The sequence below is a fragment of the Dermochelys coriacea genome, chromosome 9 (genome assembly GCF_009764565.3).
Source record: "Dermochelys coriacea isolate rDerCor1 chromosome 9, rDerCor1.pri.v4, whole genome shotgun sequence".
NCBI lineage: Eukaryota > Metazoa > Chordata > Testudines > Dermochelyidae > Dermochelys > Dermochelys coriacea.
The window spans coordinates 27,946,025-27,972,205 of NC_050076.1; the positions used below are offsets into that span (position 1 = coordinate 27,946,025).

At 52.6% G+C, this 26,181-nt stretch overlaps 1 protein-coding gene across 1 annotated transcript in view; it reads left to right on the forward strand.

Annotated features, from left to right (window-relative positions):
* The window catches only part of MINDY4B (MINDY family member 4B), a 47,684-nt gene extending 22,694 nt beyond the window's left edge, over positions 1-24,990 (forward strand). The window contains 3 exon segments of the mRNA XM_043492612.1: positions 20,765-20,920; positions 20,922-20,946; positions 22,669-24,990. Of these exon segments, the coding sequence (XP_043348547.1) occupies positions 20,765-20,920; positions 20,922-20,946; positions 22,669-22,808 (321 nt within the window). The 3' untranslated portion in view covers positions 22,809-24,990.
* Positions 24,991-26,181: the final 1,191 nt, after the last annotated feature.

A 26,181-nucleotide genomic window follows, 5' to 3' on the forward strand; every position in this document is an offset into this window, starting at 1 on the left:
CACACTCCACTCAATGCCAATACAAAAGGGCAATGGATGGCCACACATTTACAGTTACTGCTGGACACAGACACGCATTCTCAATCTACAGCTCCCACACTTTCCCACCCGCCTCCCATACTCAATCCCCACTGCTAGATGCCCATATGCTGAACCTTTAAGGCACACTCCTGCCCCTCCTTTTGTGCAATCCCTGGCCTGCTGCATCACAGGAGCTTCCACTTAGATGGCTAAAACAACCACACTTTGCTCAGGTGCCTACACCACCAGCAGATCCGAGGAGCTGCTGTATAGGTTCCAGTGCTCCCTATTCTTTTACTTTGTTCCCTAAGGGTTTTTCAGCACCTTTGTTCATGCCACAGGAGAACAACCCCAGTGCTCAACGTGTTGCCTTGCAAACTCCAGGGCTTCAAAGCTACAGCCCTCAGAGTAACTCATCAAACACAGTAATAAAATTGGCTGAAGAGTGAAAGTATCGCTGATGGGAAGAATGAAAACAATGAAACACTCTGCTGTATATGTAAAGAAGAGCAGTGTGGTCTGATGGATGGTGTTCATAACTGAGAGTCATGATCCTCTGGGTTCTAATCCCTGGCTTTGCTACAGATTTGTGTGGCTTTGGGGCAGTTCACATACCCTGTCAATGCCTCTGTTTCCCTTTCTGTAAAATAAGGATAAGATTTACCTATGTCCCAGAGATGCTGTGAAGTTTAGTCAGTCACAATTTGCTTTAAAGATTCAAATACACTTCTAGACTGTCAATGCTGGGAAACTGCTACTTCCATCTGCTTTTTGCCTACTCCCATGGGAGTTTAAAACAACACAGTCTGCCCTTTATGAAGATGGGATTTAAGCTGCTTGAAGAGTCTTTTAATCTCTTGGGACATTATTTTAAGGTCTTGAGTTACTAGGGCCCAGATTCAAATTTGGAAGCCTAAATACCTTTCTGGACCTGAGCCAAGGTTTTCTTATATTAGTTCCCTTTTTAAGACTGAAATATTTTCACAGATCTAGTTAATGCATCCGATGAAGTGAGCTGTAGCTCACGAAAGCTTATGCTCAAATAAATTTGTTAGTCTCTAAGGTGCCACAAGTACTCCTTTTCTTTTTACGAATACAGACTAACACAGTTGCTACTCTGAAACTAGTTAATGCAGAACACATGACCCTCTGGGGTTAATTTCACTTATCCAGAGAAGACTCAATACATGTTGTTCTTTCTTTCCTTACATGTGTTACTGTCATTGTCATGCTCTTGAGGCTTACGTACATCAATAGCATAGTAATCATTTCAAAATTGACATACAAGACATTGTTGTCCAATTCACTTTTTTCAGCTGACTTGCATTACTTTCTAGATAGAATGCTTTCCCCCCTCCCCAAACAAGAGAGAATACACAATAACGCAAAACATAAAGTTTCTTTTCTTCTTTTATGTATGAGGGATTATTTACATCATCAAATGCTAGAGTTAATCTTAGCTGTCTTTCCTAATAAACTACTGCATCGATATGTCTAAGGACTAGAGTCTACAAACTGTTTAGGGGGTTCCTTCTTCTTCAGTACTTAATTCTGCCTGACAGATTTTGTTCTCAAAGTGAGGAATTATTCTATCTCTAGATTGGTCATATCTCATTTCACCTTGGTAATTCATCTTTACACACCAGACTTAATGTTAATGGCCATTGGGTGCAAGCTGTTTGTCGATGAAGCACTGGTCTGAGACTGCCAAATATATATCATATGACATCAGAGTCCAAACCTAATGGAAAAGCAATGAAAACAAGCTTCAAAGGCCACATCCAGTGACATTAAATTTGCATTTCCCCAAGTGACCCTCACAATAGCCTGCCAACGGAGACACAAGACCTTTCATGACAGGCCAATTCAGCCCTGTTGTAAGCAGACACAACTCCATCGAAGTCTATGGACTTATGTCCTCTTACATCAGAATTGAATTTGGCCTGTTCTCTTTAACAGCAGTATTTACTACATTTTATACCATTTAGAGAGCACCCCCATTATTTTTCTTTTTTAAGTTATGGGGGCACGTTCTGATTTCACTTACCCCTGTATAAATCCAAAGCAACTTAAGTGGTGTTACATCACTATAAAATCTATTAGGGTTGTCAAGCGATTAAAAAAATTAATTGCACAATTAATCGCACTGTTAATAATAGAATACCATTTATTTAAATATTTTGGATGTTTTCTACATTTTCAAATATATTGATTTCAATTACAACACTGAATATGAAGTGGACAGTCCTCACTATATTTACTTTTTATTACAAATATTTGCACTATAAAAAAAGGAATAGTATATTGCAATTCACCTAATACAAGTACTGTAGTACAATCTCTTTATCATGAAAGTTGAACTTACAAATGTAGAATTATGGAAAAAGAAAACTGCATTCAAAAATAAAACAATGTAAAACTTTAGAAGCTACAAGTCCATGCAGTCCTACTTCTTGTTCAGCCAATCGCTCAGACAAACAAGTCTGGTTACAATTTGCAGGAAATAATGCTGCCTGCTCCTTGTTTACATCACCTGAAAGTGAGAACAGGTGTTTGCATGGCACTGTTGTAGCTGGCATCACAAGATATTTACGTGCCAGATGCATTAAAGATTCATATGTCCCTACATGCTTCAACCACCATTCCAGAGGACATGCATCCATGCTGATGACGGGTTCTGCTCAATAACGATCCAAAGCAAACCAACACATGTTCATTTTCATCATCGGCGTCAGATGCCACCAGCAGAAGGCTGATTTCCTTTTTTGGTGGTTTGGGTTCTGTATTTTCCGCAGTAGAGTATTGCTCTTTTAAGACTTCTGAAAGCATGCTCCACACTTCATCCCTCTCAGATTTTGGAAGGCACTTCAGATCCTTAAACCTTGGGTCGAGTGCTGTATCTATCCTTAGAAATCTCACATTGATACCTTCTTTGCGTTTTGTCAAATCTGCCGTGAAAGTGTTCTTAAAACGAACATGTGCTGGGTCACCATCCAAGATTGCTATAACATGAAATATATGGCAGAATGTGGGTAAAAGAGAACAGGAGACATACAATTCTCCCTCAAGGAGTTCAGTCACAAATTTAATTTACGCATTTTTTTTAAGGAGCGTCATCAGCATGGAAGCATGTCTCTGGAATGGTAGCCAAAGCATGAAGGGGCATATGAATGTTTAGCACATCTAGCACATAAATACCTTGCAACACCAGCTACAAAAGTGCCATGCGAACATCTATGCCCACTTTCAGGTGACACTGTAACTAAGAAGCAGTCAGCAAATATCACCCATAAATGAAAACAAACTTGTTTGTCTCGATTGGCTGAACAAGAAGTAGGACTGAGTGGATCTGTAGGCTCTAAAGTTTTGACATGGTTTTGTTTTTGAGTGCAGTTATGTAACAAAAAAAATCTAAATTTGTAAGTTACACTTTCACGATAAAGAGATTGCACTACAGTACTTGTATGAGATGAACTGAAAAATACTATTTCTTTTGTTTATCATTTTTACAGTGCAAATATTTGTAATTAAAAATAATAATATAAAGTGAGCAGTGTACACTTTGTATTATGTTGTAATAGAAATCAATATATTGTGACGGGGCAAGGCCAGATGGCTATGAAAGAGTAGTCTTATTGGGATCCGAGAAGTGGGCGGGCAAAGCCCGTCCACCGCTAAAGGATCCCCCCCAGCCTAAAAGGGGGATCCACAGGACCTAGATACCCAAAAAATTCCGGGGGACAACTAATGAAATAACAGGGACAGGAGTGTGGTCAAAGGGTCAAACGAAGGGAACTGGATGGGGACACCGAGCAGAGAACCCCAGACAGTGCCCACTGCTCCTCAAAGGCGTCAAGGGAGTCAGAGGATGCTGCCCAAAGGAACTCTGCCCGGATACGTGAACAGACCGAGGATCGGAAATAGGCCCCACAGTCACAGGAGACTCCATCAGCCAACCTCCTCACTCTGGTTTTATAGATGGCCATTTTAGCTAGGGCCAGTAGGAGGCTGACCAGGAGATCCCATGACTTTGTGGGGCCACGGATAGGGAGTGTGTAGATAAAAAGGTGAGGGGAAAAGTACAACCAAAAGCGAAATAAAATATTGGTGAGGAGCCGGAATAGGGGCTGCAGCCTGGCACACTCCAGGTATATATGTGCCAGTGTTTCCCTCACGCCGCAAAAGGGGCAGGTGTCTGGGATTGAGGTGAACCGCGCCAAATACACGCCTGTGCTCATGGCTCTGTGAAGGAGCCGCCAACTGACATCCCCGGCGGGTCTCGGGACTAAGGTGGAGTATAGGCTGGCCCACCGGGGCGCCTCACCCTCCAAAGGTGGCAGGAGGTCCCGCCATTTTGTATCGGGGCGGGACACGAGGGTGAGGGTGTGAAGGGTATGGAGCACGAGTGTGTATAGATGTTTTCTTGGCGCGGTTTGAAAGCAGACCGGCTGCATCTCATGCAACCGGCTTACAGTGAAAGGGTGAGGGGGTCAGTTGGGTCCATGGGGCAGGGGTCCAATTAAAAGGTCCGGCAGGCCTGGGGTAGGGGGTGGGCGGAGCGTGCCCTCGTGCAGGACCCGGTTGAGATAAACCCGAGCAGCGGGCGGCAAAGCGGCCTTCACCTCCTGAAGTATGCGCCGGGGAGTACAAGGTCTGGAAAGCCCCATGCACTGAGCGAGCGTCAGGGGATCCAGCCAGTCTCCCCGGTCATAGTCCAGGAGGTCTCCGACTCTTGTGACTTCTGCCAGGACCAACCTCTGGCGCACCAAGGGGGACTCCGCCACCTGCACACAGAGCTGGGGGTTGTGTAGCAGGGGCTCCGCAAGGAGATCTCCCCCCTCGGTGGCCGCCACGGACCCGGTCGTTGAAAAGAGTTTCCAGGCCCGGAGGAGGTCCTGGCAGAAGACTGACAGCCCGGAGAGGTCTCGCGGAAGACCTCTCGGATGGAGACAAAGGAGCTGCCGGTCGTATCGGAGCCCTCGGAAGCGGCGCAGGAAGGCATGCGCCAATATGCTCCATACCGGACTACCTGCACCATAAAGGAGCCTCTGCAGAGTCTGGAGGTGGAAGACATGGATCTGAGTAAGCGGACATTTCAGGCCCTGTCCTCCCTCCCACAGGGATAGATGGAGAACCCCTGCAGGGACCCAGTGCAGTCCTGACCAAAAGAACTCCAGAATCGATGTCCGGAGGTTGGCCAGGAAACCCGGGGCCGAGACCACGGTGTTGAGCCGGAACCAGAGCATGGACAGGACTAATTGATTAAGCACCAGCACTCTCCCTCGAAGGGAGAGGCACCGGAGTAGTCCTGTCCATTTCCGGAGCCGCTCTATCACCCCGCCCTCTAAATTCTGCCAGTTCTCCGGCGGAGAGGGATGCATGGCAGAAAGGTAAATGCCCAGATAGAGCAGCGGACCCGTGCTCCACCGGATGGCCTGAAGCACAGGTGGGAGGGAGCTTGCCTGCCGCCAGTCCCCTACCACCAAGCCAGAGCTCTTGACCCAGTTGACCCGCACGGAGGAGGCTGCCGAATACATGGCCTGGCAAGGCTCCACCCACGCCAAGTCGCCCAGGTCCTGGACCAGGAGGAGCACATCATCAGCGTACGCCAACAGGACCAACCGCAGCTCCGGCTCCCGCAGCACCAACCCTGTCAACCTCCTTTGGAGGAGACAGAGGAAGGGCTCGACCGCCAGAGCGTACAGCTGGCCCAAGAGGGGGCACCCTTGCCGTACTCCTCGCCCGAAGCTGACTGGTTCGGTCAGGGTCCAGTTGAGCCTGACTAAACACTATGCGGAGGCATACAGTGCCCACAGAAAACCCACAAACTGGGGTCCGAAGCCAAACGCTTGCAGACTGCTCAGGAGATACCTGTGATCATAGAATCATAGAATCATAGAATATCAGGGTTGGAAGGGACCCCAGAAGGTCATCTAGTCCAACCCCCTGCTCAAAGCAGGACCAAGTCCCAGTTAAATCATCCCAGCTAGGGCTTTGTCAAGCCTGACCTTAAAAACCTCTAAGGAAGGAGATTCTACCACCTCCCTAGGTAACGCATTCCAGTGTTTCACCACCCTCTTAGTGAAAAAGTTTTTCCTAATATCCAATCTAAACCTCCCCCATTGCAACTTGAGACCATTACTCCTCGTTCTGTCATCTGCTACCATTGAGAACAGTCTAGAGCCATCCTCTTTGAAACCCCCTTTCAGGTAGTTGAAAGCTGCTATCAAATCCCCCCTCATTCTTCTCTTCTGCAGACTAAACAATCCCAGCTCCCTCAGCCTCTCCTCATAAGTCATGTGCTCTAGACCCCTAATCATTTTCGTTGCCCTTCGTTGTACTCTTTCCAATTTATCCACATCCTTCCTGTAGTGTGGGGCCCAAAACTGGACACAGTACTCCAGATGAGGCCTCACCAGTGTCGAATAGAGGGGAACGATCACGTCCCTCGATCTGCTCGCTATGCCCCTACTTATACAACCCAAAATGCCATTGGCCTTCTTGGCAACAAGGGCACACTGCTGACTCATATCCAGCTTCTCGTCCACTGTCACCCCTAGGTCCTTTTCCGCAGAACTGCTGCCGAGCCATTCGGTCCCTAGTCTGTAGCGGTGCATTGGATTCTTCCATCCTAAGTGCAGGACCCTGCATTTATCCTTATTGAACCTCATTAGATTTCTTTTGGCCCAATCCTCCAATTTGTCTAGGTCCTTCTGTATCCTATCCCTCCCCTCCAGCGTATCTACCACTCCTCCCAGTTTAGTATCATCCGCAAATTTGCTGAGAGTGCAATCCACACCATCCTCCAGATCATTTATGAAGATATTGAACAAAACGGGCCCCAGGACCGACCCCTGGGGCACTCCACTTGACACCGGCTGCCAACTAGACATGGAGCCATTGATCACTACCCGTTGAGCCCGACAATCTAGCCAGCTTTCTACCCACCTTATAGTGCATTCATCCAGCCCATACTTCCTTAACTTGCTGACAAGAATGCTGTGGGAGACCGTGTCAAAAGCTTTGCTAAAGTCAAGAAACAATACATCCACTGCTTTCCCTTCATCCACAGAACCAGTAATCTCATCATAAAAGGCGATTAGATTAGTCAGGCATGACCTTCCCTTGGTGAATCCATGCTGACTGTTCCTGATCACTTTCCTCTCCTCTAAGTGCTTCAGGATTGATTCTTTGAGGACCTGCTCCATGATTTTTCCAGGGACTGAGGTGAGGCTGACCGGCCTGTAGTTCCCAGGATCCTCCTTCTTCCCTTTTTTAAAGATGGGCACTACATTAGCCTTTTTCCAGTCATCCGGGAATTCCCCCGTTCGCCACGAGTTTTCAAAGATAATGGCCAAGGGCTCTGCAATCACAGCCGCCAATTCCTTCAGCACTCTCGGATGCAATTCGTCCGGCCCCATGGACTTGTGCACGTCCAGCTTTTCTAAATAGTCCCTAACCACCTCTATCTCTACAGAGGGCTGGCCATCTCTTCCCCATTTTGTGTTGCCCAGCACAGCAGTCTGGGAGCTGACCTTGTTAGTGAAAACAGAGGCAAAAAAAGCATTGAGTACATTAGCTTTTTCCACATCCTCTGTCACTAGCTTGCCTCCCTCATTCAGTAAGGGGCCCACACTTTCCTTGGCTTGGTGATCCACCCTGTTGAACGCCTTCTCCTGATCCAGGGACAGGAGGGCAAACGACAGGCCATCCCTACACCCGAGTTCCAAAAGGTCCTGGACCAGATATAGGTTGTCGAAGATGCTGCGGCCCGGGACGCTGTAGGTCTGGTCTGTACCACGTCCGCCAGCACGAACCCCAGCCGCAGCGATATTGCTTTTGCCACGACTTTGTGGTCCGTGCTGAGGAGCGAGACAGGACGCCAATTTCGTAAATTGCGGAGGTCCCCCTTCTTCGGCAATAAGGCAAGCACGGCTTGCCTGCACGAAAGAGAGAGGACCCCGCTCTGCAAAGATTCAGCCCAGATGGTGACTAGGTCTGGGCCGAGGATGTCCCAGAACATGCGGTAGAACTCCACGGTCAGCCCGTCCATGCCCGGAGATTTATTGGTGGGCATGCGATGGAGAGCTTCTGAGAACTCAGCCAGAGTGAGAGGCAGCTCTAGCCGGTCTCGGTCGCCCGCGCTGACAGTCGGGAGCTCCTCCCAGAGCACTCTGCAAGTGTTAGGATCGGTCGGATCCGGGGAGAAAAGGCTTGTGTAGAAGGCTCTCGCTCTCCCGCACATCTCCACCGGATCCGTGACGGAGGTGCCATCTTCTGCCAGTAGGCAGATGACATGTTTTTTAGCCCCCCTCTTTTTCTCCAGGGCGTAGAAGAAGCGGGAGCTGCAATCCATCTCCCAAAGGAGACGGATGCGGGATCGAACAAAGGCACCCTGGGCCTGATGGTCCTCGAGGGCCCGGAACTCCTCCCGCTTCTCCCAGCACGCTCCGCAGCGGGGCGGATCCTCGGGGTTGGCGGCCAGATGCCTCTCCAGCTCTAAGACCTCCCGTTCCAACTGCTCTATCGCCGCATCCCTCCGTTGGTTGGCGCCCCGGGTGTAGTCATGGCAGAAGAGCCGGGCACGCACCCTCCCTAGGTCCCACCACCGCCTCGCCGAGGGAAAGGCAAGCCGCTGCCCTCGCCAGGCCAGGAAGGACGCCACGAAGCCCGCATCCTCCAGCAAGCTGTTGTTAAAATGCCATTAGGCCGGCCCCGGCCTCTCCGTGCAGAGGGAGACTGTCACGGTGGCTAAATGATGATCAGAAAATGGGGCCGGCCAGATGGTGGAGGAGTGGGCTCGTGAAAGATGAAAGCGTGATAGATAAATAAATGCGGTCCAACCGGGAATGGCGCGACCAATGGACCTCCACCTGGACAAAGGTGAACGTGGAAGTGTGATCCGGGTGGTGGTCACGCCAGACGTCCACCAGGGAGCGGTGTTCGACTATCTCCTGGAGGACGGCGGTGGCGGCCGGGCTCTGCTCGGTCCCCTAGTGGTCCCGCTCCTCGAGGGTGATGTTAAAGTCCCCTCCCAGGACCAGGCACTCATGAGGATCCAAGGTGCCGAGGAAGGCGGACGCCTGCTGATAGAACTGCAGCCACTCCAGGCTCGCTGCCGGGGCATAGATGTTGACAAGGTTGACTACGAGCCCCTCCATGCGGACCCAGAGGTGCAGCAGGCGGCCCGGCACAGCCTCGGCAACCCTCAGCACCTCAGGCCGTAGGTCAGGGGAGAACAAGGTCACCACTCCAGCTGTACGAACTCTGAGATGGCTAAAGTAGACCCTGTCCCCCCATCCATCCGCCAGCTGTCTTCGGCGGTCGCATCCGTATGGGTCTCCTGCAGGAAAACCACAAAGTACCCCCCCCGAAGGAAGGAGAGCACCTGGGACCTGCGGATACCCATACTACAGCCACGGGTGTTCAATGTTGTGATGGCAAGAGGTGCCATGAGGAGGGCTGGGGGGGATCCTCGCCGGCAGGGATGCTCACGGCTCCTGACGGGCTGCGCAGCAGTCCGTGACCTACCCCGTAGGTGAGTAAGGAGTCACGGAAGAGGAGGACCCGCTGGTAGGCCGCAGTGCCCTGCGTCCCGGTCCTTTTACCCTCCCGCATAAGGGCCCTTGCAGCCTGGAGGATTTGATTAAAGTCCCCCCATCGCTGGACAGCAAGCTGTACTTTGTTGCGGGAGCCACGGACATCTTTTAAAAACTCCCGCAACTCTTCTCGCGGCGCATACGGGGGTGGGGTTACGGTCTCCTGGTTACTCACCGACGGGGCCCTTGGTACAGCCCCATGGCCCGCCGAGACGGGCAGACAGGGTGCGGACCCCCGACGGGGCTCCTGATGGGTTGGTGCCTCAAACGCTGGGGTGTAAGGGGGAGGCGGAGAGAAGATAGCAGCCCCTGGTGGGTCGGGACGGGTAAATACAAAGGCCACTCCCTGGGGGTCATCTATTGGCAAAGGGAAGGAGACAGCCCCAGGGGCGGCAATAACATCTCAGGAGGTGGATGGGATAGGGACAAGGGCAGGAGCAGGGTTAGAAGCGAGATTCTGGGCGGGGAGAGGGCTCTCAGTGATGCCAGGCACGGGCTCTCTGGTGGATTTGGCAGCCACGGCATCAGGAGGTGGACTCTCTTCTGTAGGACCCCTCCTGGGAAGGAGGTCGAATGCTCCTCACCAACGAGGAGTGCCCCTGGTGGCTCGGGTCCCGGCCGCGTGGCACTGGCTGTCGCCTCAACAGGCTCAGTGGCCCTCAGCTGCGTGCCATCTGCAGCCGGGTTGATGGACGAGTCCAGGGGCTCTTCGGAGGTGGGAGCGGAAGCAACGGTTAGGGGGAGGGAACATGGGGAAAGGGGAGCTAGAGTGAAGTCGCCCGGATCGAGGCCCGCTGGCATAGAGTCATCCTCCCCTTGGGTGACTGGGGTCAGACCATATATATATATGGATGGGAAATCATTTTCCGCCACCCCGGGATTCTCCCTGCCGGCACCTGACACGCCAGTCGCTTCGGGGCACACTGAGGTTTCAGATGGTGCCGGGCGGGGGGGCTACCTCGGGGGCCTCGGAGGGGAGGGACTCCCATGGAGGGGAGATACTGCCTTCCAGTGCTCCCATGTCTTCCCCAGCCGGCTCTGGTGGATGGAACACACCCATGGGTAAAGCAGAAGGCTCAGCATCGGTGCCCCCCTTCCTGGTCTTCCGGGGGCCTCCGCATCAGATGGAAGGAGCGGAGCTCGAGCCTTCCGCTTGCCCCGCTTCCCCTGGACTAGGGCCCAGCCCTCCATGGCATCATCAGGGGGCTGGCTAGCAGGGGTTGTGTCAGGGGCAGAGGCGATGGCTCAGGGACTCGAGGGGCTAATGGTAGGGCAGCACAAGGGAGGGAAGATTCCCCTTGGGGCGGGCCCTCTCCCATGCCCGGCGGTGTCCCTGCTGCACCCTCCTCCTCAGGCCCCGCCAGACTGCAAGCAGCGGGGGCGGGGCTCTCCCTCTCGTCTGGGCACAGTTGGGGAGGTGCGCCTTGGGCCCGAGCGGGAGCAATGATGGAGTGGGAAGGAGGAGCGGTGGTGTCGGGCGCCAGGCAGCCAGGGGCACGGGCGATGACGGGGCCGGTGCCCTGCCGAGGCTGGGGGGTCCCAGATGCCCCTCCTTGCCAGGCCAAGGGGCAGTCCCTCTGGACATGCCCCATCACCCGGCAGAGGTAGCACCGGGCCTCCCCTGTGGAATAATGCACCCGGTAATGGGCCCCCTGGTAGGGGAGTAGGAAGGACCCCTCCAGCGCCTCTCCGTCACGCGCCGCTGGTGGCAGTTGAAGCTGCACTTGCCGGCGGAACGAGAGGACGTGACGGAGGGCGGGGTCTTTGCAGCCCAACGGGAGAGGGCTGATGACAGAGATGGGCTTCCCCAGGGTAGAGAGGGCAGGTAACAGGGCAGCATTGGGAAGAAAGGGAGGGACGGAGGTCAGGACCAGGCAGACGCCCAGGTCCTCTAGCGGCTACAAGGGGACGAACACGCCCCCTACTGCCAGGCCTTTCTCCACCGCCTCCTAGGCGGCGGCCTCCGATGCTAAGAAGAAGACAACCTTGCCATACATTTTGGAGGCTGCCACAATGGCCGTGGGCCCCACGACCCTTGCCAACGCCCGCACATAGGTCTCCACGTGGGGCGAGGTGAGCACCAGGAGGCAACGGACGCCATGCTTCCTGGTCATGGTGGGAAAGGGGCCCCGGCCGCTATAGATGGTAGCGGAGGCAGTGGGCGGGAGAGATGATGTAGCGGCAGGCGGGGGGGCTGCCGCCATCTGGGTGTACGCCCTGGGGGCTGGGGGAGGGACACCCGCAGAGCTGGTGGAGGGAACAGCGGGGAGGGACGCCCCAGCCGATGGTAGGGCCGGGGCATTGGGGGCAGCTCCTGCCATGGAGGGCCTGGTCTTCTTAGCGGGGCCCTTCCCCTTCTTCTTTCCCTGGCCCTTCCCGCCGGCTGGGGGGGCTCTCCCAGAATCTGAGTGGGGGACGGATGTGGCAGCAGTGGAGGTCACCCCCGTGCCCATCACTGCTGGTGCCCGAGCGGGGGCGGTGACAGATAGTTCGGCAGCGGAGGTATAGGCTTGGGGGGGTGACGGAGGGGCAGGTGGGGGAGGGGTAGCTGGGGGGGCCCCACCTGTCTCGTACCCCAGCATTGTGAGCAGAGAGGAAAGGGGAGATACGGGAAAAAAGAAGGGGAAAGGGGAAGCAAGTCGACCACTCCTCCCCGCTAGGCTGCAGGCAGGGGAGGAGGGCGGCAAAAGGGGTGGACTGGACTGGGGGCAATCAAGGATTAGGGGTCAGTCGCCGACACAAGGTGGAATTCCGGCTCCTCTAGGTGCACTAGGGGAGGGGGGGGATACAACAACATTGGGGGTGCAGTGAAGAGGGTTGAAACTAAAATGGGGAGTTGCACAAGTGCATGGGAGGGGACATGGGCACACGGAGCAAGGGGCTAAGCAGGCTGGAGGTAGGGCAGGGAAACCAAGGGGCTAGCCTCAGAGGCTGGGCCAGGGCAAACAAACAGAGGCTGAAGGAGGAAATGGGTGGGGCAGGCAAACAAACTGAAGGTAGTAAGCAGGGGCTGGGACATATTGGGGGGCAAAAGCTGCAAAGGGCAAATGGGGCAGGTTGTAGGGGCAAAGCTGTGGGGTGGGCAGTCTGGGGGGGCACGTGTGCCCACGTGCACTTGCACAATGTCTGTTTAGGCTGGCTGCTGCTTCTGGCCCAAAGGGTGGAAATAGGGCGTGGCCGCCACGGACCTGGTCATTGAAAAGAATTTCCAAGTCCGGAGGAGGTCTCGCGGAAGACCTCTCAGATGGAGATAAAGGAGCTGCCGGTCGTATCGGAGCCCTCGGAAGCAGCGCAGGAAGGCATGCACTAGTATGCTCCATACCAGACTACCTGCACCATAAAGGAGCCTCTGCAGGGCCTGGAGGCGGAAGACATGGACCTGAGTAAGCAGACATTTCAGGCCCTGCCCTCCCTCCTCCAGGGGTAGATGGAGAACCCCTGCAGGGACCCAGTGCAGTCCTGACGAAAAGAACTCCAGAATCGATGTCCGGGGCTTGGCCAGGAAACCCGGGGCCGGGACCAGGGTGTTGAGCCAGTACCAGAGCATGGACAGGACTAGTTGATTAAGCACGAGCACTCTCCCTCGAAGGGAGAGGCACCGGAGTAGTCCTGTCCATTTCCGGAGCCGCTCTATCACCCCGCCCTCTAAATTCTGCCAGTTCTCCGGCAGAGAGGGATGCGTGGCAGAAAGGTAAATGCCCAGATAGAGCAGCGGACCCGTGCTCCACCGGATGGCCTGAAGCACGGGTGGGAGGGAGCTTGCCTGCCGCCAGTCCCCTACCACCAAGCCGGAGCTCTTGACCCAGTTGACCCGCGCGGAGGACGCTGCCAAATCGATGGTCTGGCAAGCCTCCACCCGTGCCAAGTCGCCCGGCTCCTGGACAACGAGGAGCACGTCATCAGCATACGCTGACAGGACCAGCCACAGCTCCAGCTCCCCCAGCACCAACCCTGTCAACCTCCTTCGGAGGAGAGAGAATAAGGGCTCGATCGCCAGAGCGTACAGCTGGCCCGAGAGGGGGCACCCTTGCCGTACTCCTCGCCCGAAGCTGACTGGTTCGGTCAGGGTCCAGTTGAGCCTGACTAAACACTATGCGGAGGCGTACAGTGCCCACAGAAAACCCACAAACTGGGGTCCGAAGCCAAATGCTTGCAGAGTGCTCAGGAGATACCCATGATCCACCCTGTCGAACGCCTTCTCCTGATCTCAGGACAGGAGGGCGAACGACAGGCCATCCCTACACCCGAGTTCCAAAAGGTCCCGGCCCAGATATAGGTTGTCGAAGATGCTGCGGCCCGGAATGGTGTAGGTCTGGTCTGGGTGGACCACATCCGCCAGCCCGGACCCTAGCCGCAGCGAGATTGCTTTTGCCACGACTTTGTAGTCCGTGCTGAGGAGCGAGACGGGACGCCAGTTTCGTAAATCGCGGAGGTCCCCCTTCTTCGGCAATAAGGCGAGCACGGCTTGCCTGCACGAAAGAGAGAGGACCCCGCTCTGCAAAGATTCAGCCCAGATGGTGACTAGGTCTGGGCCGAGGACATCCCAGAACACGCGACAGAACTCCACGGTCAGCCCGTCCATGCCCGAAGATTTATTGGTAGGCATGTGACGGAGGGCTTCCGAGAACTCGGCCAGAGTGAGAGGCAGCTCTAGCTGGTCTCAGTCGCCCGCGCTGACCGTCGGGAGCTCCTCCCAGAGCACTCTGCAAGCGTTAGGATCGGTCGGATCCGGGGAGAAAAGGCTTGCGTAGAAGGCTCTCGCCCTCCCGCATATCTCCACCGGATCCGTGACGGGGGTGCCATCTTCTGCCAGTAGGCAGATGATATGTTTCTTAGTCCCCTCTTTTTCTCCAGGGCGTAGAAAAAGTGGGAGCCACGATCCATCTCCCGAAGGAGATGGATGCGGGATCGAACAAAGGCACCCCGGGCCTGATGGTCCTCGAGGGTCCGGAGCTCCTCCCACTTCTCCCGGCACGCTCCGCAGAGGGGTGGATCCTCGGGGCTGGTGGCCAGATGCCTCTCCAGCTCTACGACCTCCCGTTCCAACTGCTCTATCGCCGTATCCCTCCGTTGGCTGGCGCCCCGGGTGTAGTCACGGCAGAAGAGCCGGGCACGCACCTTCCCCAGGTCCCACCACCGCCGCGCCGAGGGAAAGGCAAGCCGCTGCCCTCGCCAGGCCAGCCAGAACTCCCAGAAGGACGTCACGAAGCCTGCATCCTCCAGCAAGCTGTTGTTAAAATGCCAATAGGCTGGCCCCGGCCTCTCCGCACAGAGGGAGGCTCTCACAGTGGCAATATGATGGTTAGAAAATGGGGCCGGCTGGATGCTGGAGGAGTGGGCTCGTGAAAGATGAAAGCGTGATAAATAAATGCAGTCCAACTGGGAGTGGCGCGACCGATGGGCCTCCACCCGGACAAAGGTGAACGTGGAAGTGTCATCCGGGTGGTGGTCACGCCAGACGTCCACCAGGGAGTGGTGTTCGATTATCTCCTGGAGCCCGGCAGTGGCAGCTGGGCTCTGCTCGGTCTCCGAGCGGTCCTGCTCCTCAAGGGTGATGTTAAAGTCCCCTCCCAGGACCAGGCACTCATGAGGATCCAAGGTGCCGAGGAAGGCGGATGCCTGCTGATAGAATTGCAGCCGCTCCGGACTTACTGCCGGGGCATAGATGTTAACGAGGTTGACTACGAGCCCCTCCATACGGACCCAGAGGTGCAGCAGGTGGCCGGGCACAGCGTCAGCGACCCCCAGCAGCTCGGGCCATAGATTGGGGGAGAACAGGGTCGCCACTCCAGCCGTACGAACTCTGAGATGGCTAAAGTAGACCCTGTCCCCCCAATCCAGCCGCCAGCTGTCTTCGGCGGTCGCATCCGTATGGGTCTCCTGCTGGAAAACCACAGAGTACCTCCCCTCCCAAAGGAAGGAGAGCACCTGGGACCTGCGGAGACCCATCCTACAGCCACGGGTGTTCAATGTTGCGATGGTAAAAGGTGCCATGAGGAGGGCTGGGGGTGATCCTCGCCGGCAGGGATGCTCGCGGCTCCCGACGGGCCACGCAGCAGTTCGTGACCCACCCCGTAGGTGAGTAAGGAGTCATGGAAGAGGCGGACCCGCTGGTAGGCCGTGGCGCCCTGCCTCCCGGTCTCTTTACCCTCCACCATGAGGGCCCTTGCGGCCTGGAGCATTTGATTAAAGTCCCCCCATCGCTGGAGAGCAAGCTGCACTTTGTTGCGGGAGCCACGGACGTTTTCTAGAAACTCCCGCAACTCCTCTCGCAGTACATGGGGGGCTGGGTTACGGTCTGATTACTCCCCTACAAGGCCCTTGGTACACCCCGTGGCCCACCGAGACGGGCAGACAGGGTGCAGACCCCCGATGGGGCTCCTGATGGGTTGGCCTGAACATTGGGGCGATAGGAGGTGGCGGAGTGAGGATAGCAGTCCCTGGTGGGTCGGGACGGGTAAACACAAAGGCCGCTCCCTGGGAGTCATCTGTTGGAAAAGGGAAGGAGACAGCCCTAGGGGCGGCAATAACATCTCGGGAGATGGACAAGATAGGGGCAGGGGCAGGGTTAGTGGTGAGAGTCTGGGCGGGGAGAGGGTTCTCAGTGATGCCGGGCGCAGGCTCTCTGGTGGATTTGGCAGCCACGGCATCAGGAGGTGGACTCTCTTCTGTAGGGCCCCTCCCGGGAAGGAGGTCGAATGCTCCTCACCAACGAGGGTGTCCCTGGTGGCTCGGGTCCCGGCCGCATGGCACTGGCCATCGCCTCAATAGGCTCGGCGGCTCTCAGCGGGGTGCCCTCTGCAGCCGGGTTGATGGAGGAGTCCAGGGGCTCCTCGGAGGTGGGCTCGAAAGCAATGGTTAGGGGAAGGAACATGGGGTAACGGGGGCTGGAGTGAATTCGCCCAGATCAAGGCCCACTGGCATAGGATCGTCCTCCCCCTGGGTGACCGGGGTCAGACCCAGGGCCTCGATCTCCTCGTATATAGACGGGAAATCCTTTTCCGCCACCCCGGGATTCTCCCTGCTGGCACCTGACACGACAGTTGCTTCAGGGCACACTGGGGTTTCAGATGGCGCCTTGGGGGTCTTGGAGGGGAGGGACTCCCATGGAGGGAAGATACTGTCTTCCAGTGCTGCCATGTCTTCCCCAGCCGGCTCTGGTGGATGGAACACACCCGGGGGTAGAGCGGAAGGCTCGGCATCGGTGCCCCCCTTCCTGGTCTTCCGGGGGGCCTCCGCATCAGATGGAAGGAGCGGAGCTCGAGCCTTCCGCTTGCCCCGCTTCCCCTGGACTAGGGCCCAGCCCTCCATGGCATCATCGGGGCTGGCTAGCAGGGTTTGTGTCAGGGGGCAGAAGCGATGGCTCAGGGACTCGAGGGGGTAACGGTGGGGCAGCACAAGGAAGGGAAGATTCCCCTTGGGGTGGGCCCTCTCCCATGCCCGGCGGTGTCCCTGCCGCACCCTCCTTCACAGGCCCCGCCAGATTGCAAGCAGCGCGGGCGGGGCTCTCCTGCTCGTCTGGGCGTAGTTGGGGAGGTGCCCCTTGGGCCCGAGCGGGAGCAATGGTGGACTGGGAAGGAGGAGGGGAAGGAAGGGACTGGCACTAGGAGGCAACGGACGCCGTCCTTCCTGGTCATGGTGGGAAAGGGGCCCCGGCCGCTATAGATGGTAGTGGAGGCGGTGGGCAGGAGAAATGATGTAGCAGCAGGCGGGGGGGCTGCCGCCACCTGGGCGTACGCCCTTGGGGCCGGGGGAGGGACACCCGCAGAGCTGGTGGAGGGAACAGCGGGGAGGGATGCCCCAGCCGGCGGTGGGGCCGGGGCATTGGGGGTAGCCCCTGCCATGGAGGGCCTGGTCTTCTGAGCGGGGCCCTTCCCCTTCTTCTTCCCCTGGCCCTTCCCGCCGGCTGGGGGGGCTCCCCCTGAATCTGAGGGGGGGGAGAGACGTGGCAGCAGTGGAGGTCACCCCAATGCCCGTTGCTGCTGGTGCCCCAGCGGAGGCGATGGCAGATGGTTCGGCAGCGGAGGTAGAAGCTTGGGGGGGTGATGGAAGGGTAGGCGGGGGAGGGGGAGCTCGGGCTGCTGGAGCGGTCCCACCCGTCTCATCCCCCGCCATCATGAGCAGGGAGGGAAGGAGAGACACCAGAAGGAGGAGGGGAGAGGGGAAGCAGGTCGACCACTCCTCCCCCCTAGACTGCAGGCAGGGGAGGAGGGCGCCAAAAGGGGTGGGCTGGACGGGGGGGCAATCAGGGGTTAGGGGTTAGTCACCGACCCAAGGTGGAATTCTGGCTCCTCTTGGTGCACTAGGGTAGAGGGGGATACAACAACATTTTGGGTGCAGTGAAAGGGGTTGAAACTAAAATGGGGAGTTGCACAAGCGCATGGGAGGGGGCATGGCACACGGAGCAAGGGGCTAAGTGGTCTGGAGGTAGAACTGGGAAACCAAGGGGCTAGCTTCAGAGGCTGGGGCGGGGCAAACAGACAAAGGCTGCAGAAGGAAATGGGCGGGGCAGGCAAACAAACTGAAGCTAGTAAGGAGGTCTGGGACAAAAGGGAGGGCAAAGCTACAAGTGGCAAATGGGGCAGGTAGTAAAGGGCAAGCTGGGGGGTAGAAAGTCGGGGGGGGAGGCACGTGCACCCTCGTGCGCTTGCACAAGTCTTTTTAAGCTGGCTGCTGCTTCTGGCCCAAAGGGTGGAAATAGGGCGTGGCAAGCCAAGCAAGCAGCTGAATCCAGAGGCAGGAGCTGAGGCGGATGGTATACAGCCAGTGGGGGTGGTGGAGGGGGCAGCGGTGGTGGTAGTAGTGGTGGGGGTTGGGGGGACACACAGATGGATTGGGGGGCAGCTCCACACCACACCCCCTGTGTCCCTGGAAACACAGTCAAGACCCCCACCACAAGAGCACAGTTTGAAAATTACTCAGTCTTAGGCCCCCTCCACGGTGGTTTGCAAAGTCTCTAGGTCTTGCAAAGTCCCCCACTGGTAGATGATCCTCTTCTTCTCCTCCTTGGGCTTCAGCAGCTCCAGGCTTAGGCCTCTGCAGCAGCAGCAGCTCCAGGAACTCCAGGTGGTGGTCCAGGCAGGCAGAATGGACCCCTCTCAGGTGGTGGTGGTGGTGTCTGCAACAGCAGTGGCTGGGGTCCCTCACTCCTCCTCTCTGGGAAGTGAGCTAGCAGCCCCCCCGGGGCAGCATTTGGAGCAGTAGCAGCACCCGAGAGTGGGGGGTCCAGCAGCCAAGTAGCAGAGAATGGGGGGTGTCTGGCCCAGCCAGGGGAGCAACTGGAGCAGCAGGGAGAGCTTAGGTCCTAGCAGCAGCAGGAGGAGTAGCAGCTTCCCACCTCCCTCCAAGCTAGAAGGCTTTGAAAGAGTCATGGGGGGGAGAGAGAGAGATTTGCTCCAGGCTGAACAAATCCCTGGTACGAGGATAAGTGAAATGGAAGCTGCTCTAGGTCAATTAAGACACCTGGGGCCAATTAAGAACTTTCCAGAAGGCAGGCAGAAGGCTAGGTTGATTGGGACACCTGAAGCCAATCAGGGGCTGGCTGAAACTAGTTAAAAGCCTCCCAGTTAGTCAGGTGGGAGTGCATGTCAGGAGCTGTGGGAAGAAGTTGTGCTGTTGGAGAGACTGAGTAGTACACACCATATCAGGCACAAGGAAGGAGGCCCTGAGGTAAGGGTGAAGTGGAGTTTGAGGAAGTGAGGGCTGCTGTGGGGGAAGTAGCCCAGGGAATTGTACATGTCATGTTTCTAAAAGGTCAGCTACCATAGCTGATACTATTAGGGTCCCTGGGCTGGAGCCCGGAGTAGAGAGTGGGCCTGGGCTCCCTTCCCACCTTTGCCCCCTGATTAATCACTGAGACTGGGAGACAACAGAGACTGTGCAAGGAAGGGTAACTTCTCCTCATCTCCCTCACTGTATTATGATGAAAATGGCTCAGTAGACTGTGCCCCTTGTCCCTAGAGAAAGAAGGGTTACAAGGAGGGTCACAGTGAGCCTCTGAGGCTAGCGAAATCCGCCAGGAAACGCGGGACTCACGGAGGCAAGGACAGAGCTTTGTCACAAAATTTTGAAAATGTAGAAAAACATACAAAAATATTTAATAAATTTCAATTGGTATTCTATTGCTTAACAGTGCAATTAATTGTTTTTCATTTTTTTAATTGCAGTTAATTATTTTGAGTTAATTGCATGAGTTAACTGCGATTAATTGACAGCCCTAAAACCTATATAAGTAAGCGAAATGAGAATTATTTCCCAAGAGTTCCTGTATATTTACACCAGTGTAATTGAGATCAGAACCTAGCCCAGAGGTCTGAGGTTTCTATGAAGAGACATCATGAGGCAGGTCCTGGAGGATAATGCAATGCTCAGACTACCTGGAAACGTACTGGACTGGGAGAGTTCACTGCTACTCGTGGGGAGAAATAGATTACATACTTTTAGAAAGACTTTTCTTGTTGCAATGTTCAGCCCTTCAAAAACCCCGCTGAATACACCTTCCTCTCCACGGTCATACCACCTCGTACCACTGTTTGTTTTCTATATTTTCAAATGCTGATGTTAGCTGCTTGTATTACCACATAGACCTACTGGCAGAATAGCACCAATGTTCAGTAGCAATTGCACAAATGCACTTTAGAATGAACATAGGACTGCGGAATTGGGTCCACAATTTGGTGAACTGGCTACAACCCGTTCATTATCTCACCCTTTCTTAGACCATTTGGAACCCCATTATGTCAGTGTTATTTTTAAGAGCTGATTCTCGTAAATGTATTCTCAGGCTTAGGATCTACTGGAGGTTTTTTATTACACCATCCATAAAGCAAAGTGCACTTCTCAAGCTAAACCATAGTGGGTGAGATCCTCAGCTGCTGTAAATCAATAGACATGAAAGCAACAGGTAAGGATTTCATCAGCCCTGGAGTTCAACTTGAGACATATATCATTCATACCACCTTGACTTATTTACTCATGTCCTGATTAAAAGGTATCTGTAGAGATATTACTCGAGGGAATGGACAGTAATACCTCCTAGTAACTCTGTATTCAGAGCAGTAAAACTAATGTTCCTTTAAAGCAACATAGACATTTAGTGCCAATTAATAATGAAAGTATGTTTGAAATACCCTTTTCCCCCCCAGGTTGGAAGCATGCTAAAGACTCCTAAATTACCCATCTGGCTGTGCAACATCAATGGCACATACAGTGTTCTTTTCAGTACAAACAGGCTGCTCTTATCTGACTGGAAAATGGAACACATCTTTGATCTTTACTTATATAATGGGCAGCCATCACAGAAAAAAAACAGTACATCTAACAGTAGGTAGGCATTTAAGCTTATCAAAGAAAGGTATTTAAATGTATATCACTGTCAGTGTTTAATATTAGTCTGTTCATGTAGTCTAGGGAAGGTACAGTAAACAGTGCATAAGAGATGGCTCAGATCAAAAACTGATTTTAAGAGACATAATCAGTTGGGTGGGGATAATATTCTTGAGCAGAAGCTCTATTATTTGGGTGATTTTTAAGAATATTGTCAGTAGAATTGACCACTTTTGAATCTATATATGAATATCAAGAATCCTCTGAGATGCTGAGCATCCTCGATACCCACCAATATTAATAGGAATTGAGAGCACAGCACCATGCAGGACTGGGATCACATTATTATTATTACACGTATTACAGTAGTGTCTTGAGGCTCCAACCAAGATCAGGGCCTAACTATACCAAGTGCTGTACAGACACCTAGTGTGAGACAGCCCCTGCCCTACAGAGTTCACAATCTCAATAGACAAGGGTGGAAGAGAAGAAGTATTATTATCCACATTTACAGATGGGGGACTGAGGCACAGAGAGATTAAATTACCTGCCGAAGATCAATGGCAGAGCTAGGAATTGAATCCAGATTCTGAGCCCCAGTCCAGTGACTTAATCACAAAACTGTGACATGCCCCTAATGAAACAATGGCACAGCTACATCATGATGTTGCAGCCCATGGGCCAGATCATCCATTTGCGTCTAACAGGTACAGAAAGAGAGTGTGCCACGACTGCCACTCTGCTGCTACTCTACAGCACGGTACGCCGCTGATGCTAGGTCTTTTGGGGTACAGCAGTTTATTGGAGCTGGGAACTGGATCTGCAGGAGGTGGCTCAGGGACTGCCATTCTGGTTGGATGGCCCCTAGAACTGTGACTCAACAATTATACTTTCATTCCATGCTCTACATTGTAACCCCGTCTGCAGCTTTCGCACCACCCTGTGCCCCCTAACTGCTATATAAAAGCCACTAGGGGACGTTATGGCTGCTCTGATTTAACAAACTGTATATCCTGAGCTTTGCATGCTGCTGCAGGTGCAGACTTTGATTTATTTTAAGTAACAGCCTTCTAAACAGCTAATGACTGGCACAATAAACCATGGGAAAGCAAGACTTCATTCTGAATTGTTTCACTGAGTTCAGAATCAAGTAATAACTAATAGAAAGGGCTTCTCGAGCCTATTTATGATCAAGGGGAAGGATTGAGAGCCCAAGGGCCTTTAACATAGCTGGTCTTAAACTGCCCGGAAGTGTACCACCCAGAGGTCATTACTGCTATTGTAAACTAGGGTCAGATTTTTAGGATGCGAGGTCTTTGTCCATTTTTACACCAAAGTTCGTTCCAGTTGCATGCCCATATGCTTGTAATGCCCACAGACTTCAAGCTTCACTTTCTGAAATTCTCACCCCCAAAACTGAACATTTAAAATAGTCGCCTTTGAAATTATGAAGTGTTGGAAAGCAAGCAGTATCACCTATGTTAAATTTAAACTGCATATTGCCATAAGTCTAGAGTTTCATCTGCAATAGCTGCATTTGCCTAGCAGTTCTAGACCCGTACTGCACGTAGAAGAGCAGAATATTACCACACAGTCCCATTAGGCTTCTAATGTGGAATTTTAAAATCTGATCAGCAGTTGCACAAAACAGCCAATGGACCTGTAGCAATTACATTCACGTTGCTGGGTTTTTTTCACTGAATTTGGGGCATTGCTCTTTCAGACACTCATTCTCATCATTGGGAAAAGAATCACTGTGAAGAAAGTGATCCAGAAAAGAGATTTCCTTCTGTGGAGATGGCAATCAGAACTAAGTGGGAGGGGGCAGCCATCAACTGGAATGGGGCTGTCCCATTCTTCTGAAGAAAGAGACTGCACAAATGTAGCATCCACGGCCCTGTGACCGGCTCTGTAAAGTACTGAGGTCCACTGAGGAAAAGAATGCTTTGTTACCATTAGAACAATCTTTGCCATCTTAACAGGACTCCCAGCTTAGACTGGCATTATGTCTACTATGAATCACTTTGCATTTGGTTATAAATTATCATTTATGAAACAGAAGAATTCATTATTAAACTATTTCAATCTATACAAGAATTCTGGGAGGCGGTGTACTTTATGCTACACACACACACTTCTCACAGCTGCAGGCTGAAAAAAGAGTAAGGAGAAAAGTGAAGCATGGCAACTTTTTGGGGGGGAAGAGGGGCCACACCAATACTATCACTTTCTCCCAGGGCAAGCAGTGATGTTAACTGAATAATAGTATCTCCTGTATGTGCTGTATATAGTGGAAATAAAATCAGAGTCAATAAAGCGAGGATAGTATAAATGACCATTATGTTCATCTGATGTGTATGAAACGCAAGCTGCTCAACGTTTCAAATTCTTTGCACTTCTGACTTGTCACTTAATTAATGTCTTTAAAAAAAGAAATCTTCTACTGTAAGTAAAGAAAGTGTCCTAGTGGACTGAGCATAGGATTTGAAGCTGGGAACTAGATACAGCTCACTTATGAGGCATTTTTGGTTGCAAGGTACAATAGCATGTGATTTTTCAAATGCACACAGCATTGACCTAACTTTGCTCGCACTGGGAGCAAATATGAGGCAACTATGAGCAATTATTAAAGTCCCACCCAAAGACATTAAATGTGAGAATGTAGCCCTGCTTCAAATATTGAATGACATCATTCCTTGAGTTTCAGGATGGTGGGGAGTAGAACTGCACTTTCTGCACTGGAGTTGCACCCTTGTGCCAGGACTCAGTTTCACACAGGGATACCTTTCGCCTAGTGATTACTACAAGGTCTTTTGTGGACAGCTGTCCCTTCCCTGTGTGCATTCCATATATAGGGCGACCATCTTTTCAAAAGGCAAAAGCGGGACATATGCAGGAGTCCTGCACCCCTGGCTGTGGCCCCTCCCCCTGCTTCTTCTCCTCCTCCTCTTCCCCTGAGACCCCACCCCACCCCGAGGCCCTGCCCCTGGCCAGGCCAAAGGCTGGAGCCGGGCTATGGTAAGAGCAGCCCAGGGAGCCGGCAGCTGTGTGGAGCCCCAAACCCTCCACCTGCCCTGGATGGGGGGCTGGGGTGCCCGAGACCAGCCCCCAGCCAGTGTCCCTGTCTCCCCCCCCCCCCGAGGCACACCACCCAGGGCAGGTGGAGAGTCCCAGGCTCCCCACAGTGGCCAGAGCTACCTGACCAGCTCTTATTACTGCCTGGCTCACCTCAGACCCCCCCACGGAAGAGACTGGTGCCACCCCTGAGCCTTGGGCAAGTGCAGAACAGTGCCAGAGAGATTCTGGGACAAATGCTGTCCCAGAGTCATTCAGCCCGGGACTGGGACTTGAACTCTGCATTTCAGGCCTGTCCCACCCAATTTGGGACAGGTGGTCACCCTATCCATATACTGCACACACCAATTTAACCTGTAAGCAGAGTCGCTACCACTTTGCTAGTAAAAAAGTTAAATTATTATTATGGAGTGAGTATCTATTTCTGGAATAACAGAGCCCTGGCAACTAACCAACTGAGTGCTACCATAATAGGTATGGAGGAAACAGAAGCTGGTAGTCTGTTCAAATGAAACTGTAACAGGAAATTAATTTCCACTGTAAATTAATTCTAATTATAAATTCTTGAAATTCCCCTTCATTACAGGACTTGGACTTTTCTGACAAAACATTTTATCTAGACCAATTTTTTTATAATTTTGGTGAACTACAGTGATGAAGAAAATCACTCACCCCGGGTTAGTTTCATCCAGCCCTTTTGAAAACTGCATTTTAATTTCAATGAGAGGAAAAACAACATCATGTCAACAAGTCAGTGGTAGAGCTCTGCTATAGAACTGGTGACTGATTCCTGCCTCAGATACCCAGACACATTGACAAACCAGGAACAGAGTATTCTAGTGACTGCATTTTACAATACACTTCCTCTCAGTCTTCTTGTCATTCTTTGTCTCTTTTTCTCTGTACAACACATACAAATATTCTGTGTATATGTATAAGCATGTAAACATTATGTAACATGACATACCTGAACATCTAAAAGTAAAAAGTCATATGATATTAACTGTTCCATGAAATAAATAAAAAATTGATCTTATCAGAATGGTGTCCTTTGATTGTGTGCACAGACAGATAGACAGTACAGTATACAAATGTAAAGAACCTGTCACTACTGAGAACAATTTGCATCTATTGCACACAAAAAAACCCCATGTAAATTAAACATTTTTAGCAATAAACAATATCCTAAAACACCTGCTCTAAATAAAATCTCTTGCATTAAATGTTATTTAAGCTCTCCACAAGGTGGTGCTACTACAGCTATTAATTTACCCTTTATTTCAGCAAAAATGGTACAAAAACTCACACGCGGGATTCTGAGTATTTTGCTAAAAGCAAACTCTTCAAATATTTGTCAGGTGTATTCAGTGATTTTAGTGACCATAAGACTGCCTAATGTGGGCAAGCTCTGTACAATATTCCCATGTAAACCTGGGCAATGCACATAGGGTGACCAGGCGGCAAGTGTGAAAAATTAGGACGGGGGTGGGGGTAATAGGAGCCTATATAAGAAGAAGACCCAAAAATCGGGACTGTCTCTATAAAATCGGGACATCTGGTCACCCTAAATACACATGACTTGTGATTTGTAAACAACTCACCACTTCCATTTTGGGCCTGGAGCACCTTCCCAAACACTGCTTCTCATACTACCTCCTTCGCCTCATTCAAATCCCCCCTCCCCTGCCACCTCATCTCTGCTGTCTTACCTAAAAGAAGTAAGAAAGGGGGGAAAAGGGAACAGAAACATCAAGATGTGCACATGCCTCACTGAGCTGAGAAACCATCTAATCTCACTGTTTCCCTTTGATTTCCTCTCTTCTGCCCCTCCCCACACCCTGGCCTAGCATCTGTTTATATCCCCCGTGTTGCATCATATCTAATCTAGGCTGTACGTTCCTCTGAGCAGGGACAGTGTCTTTGTTCATTTCTCTGAGGCTGAAAAACATTTTGGGGGGGCTCTAAAAATAACAAATTGACCGGTGGCTATTAGTTAAGCCTGTTTTAAAAAAACAGGTGTGGAGATTAAACAGCTCTGACTGCTCAGAGAAATTCTGATTTCAAGAGGATAATCACAATTAAAATAACTGTGGCTTTCCACCTTTAGCACAGAAGTTTCTTCTCAGAAGGCAGGCTAAGGCTCCAGAGACTCGCACACCTA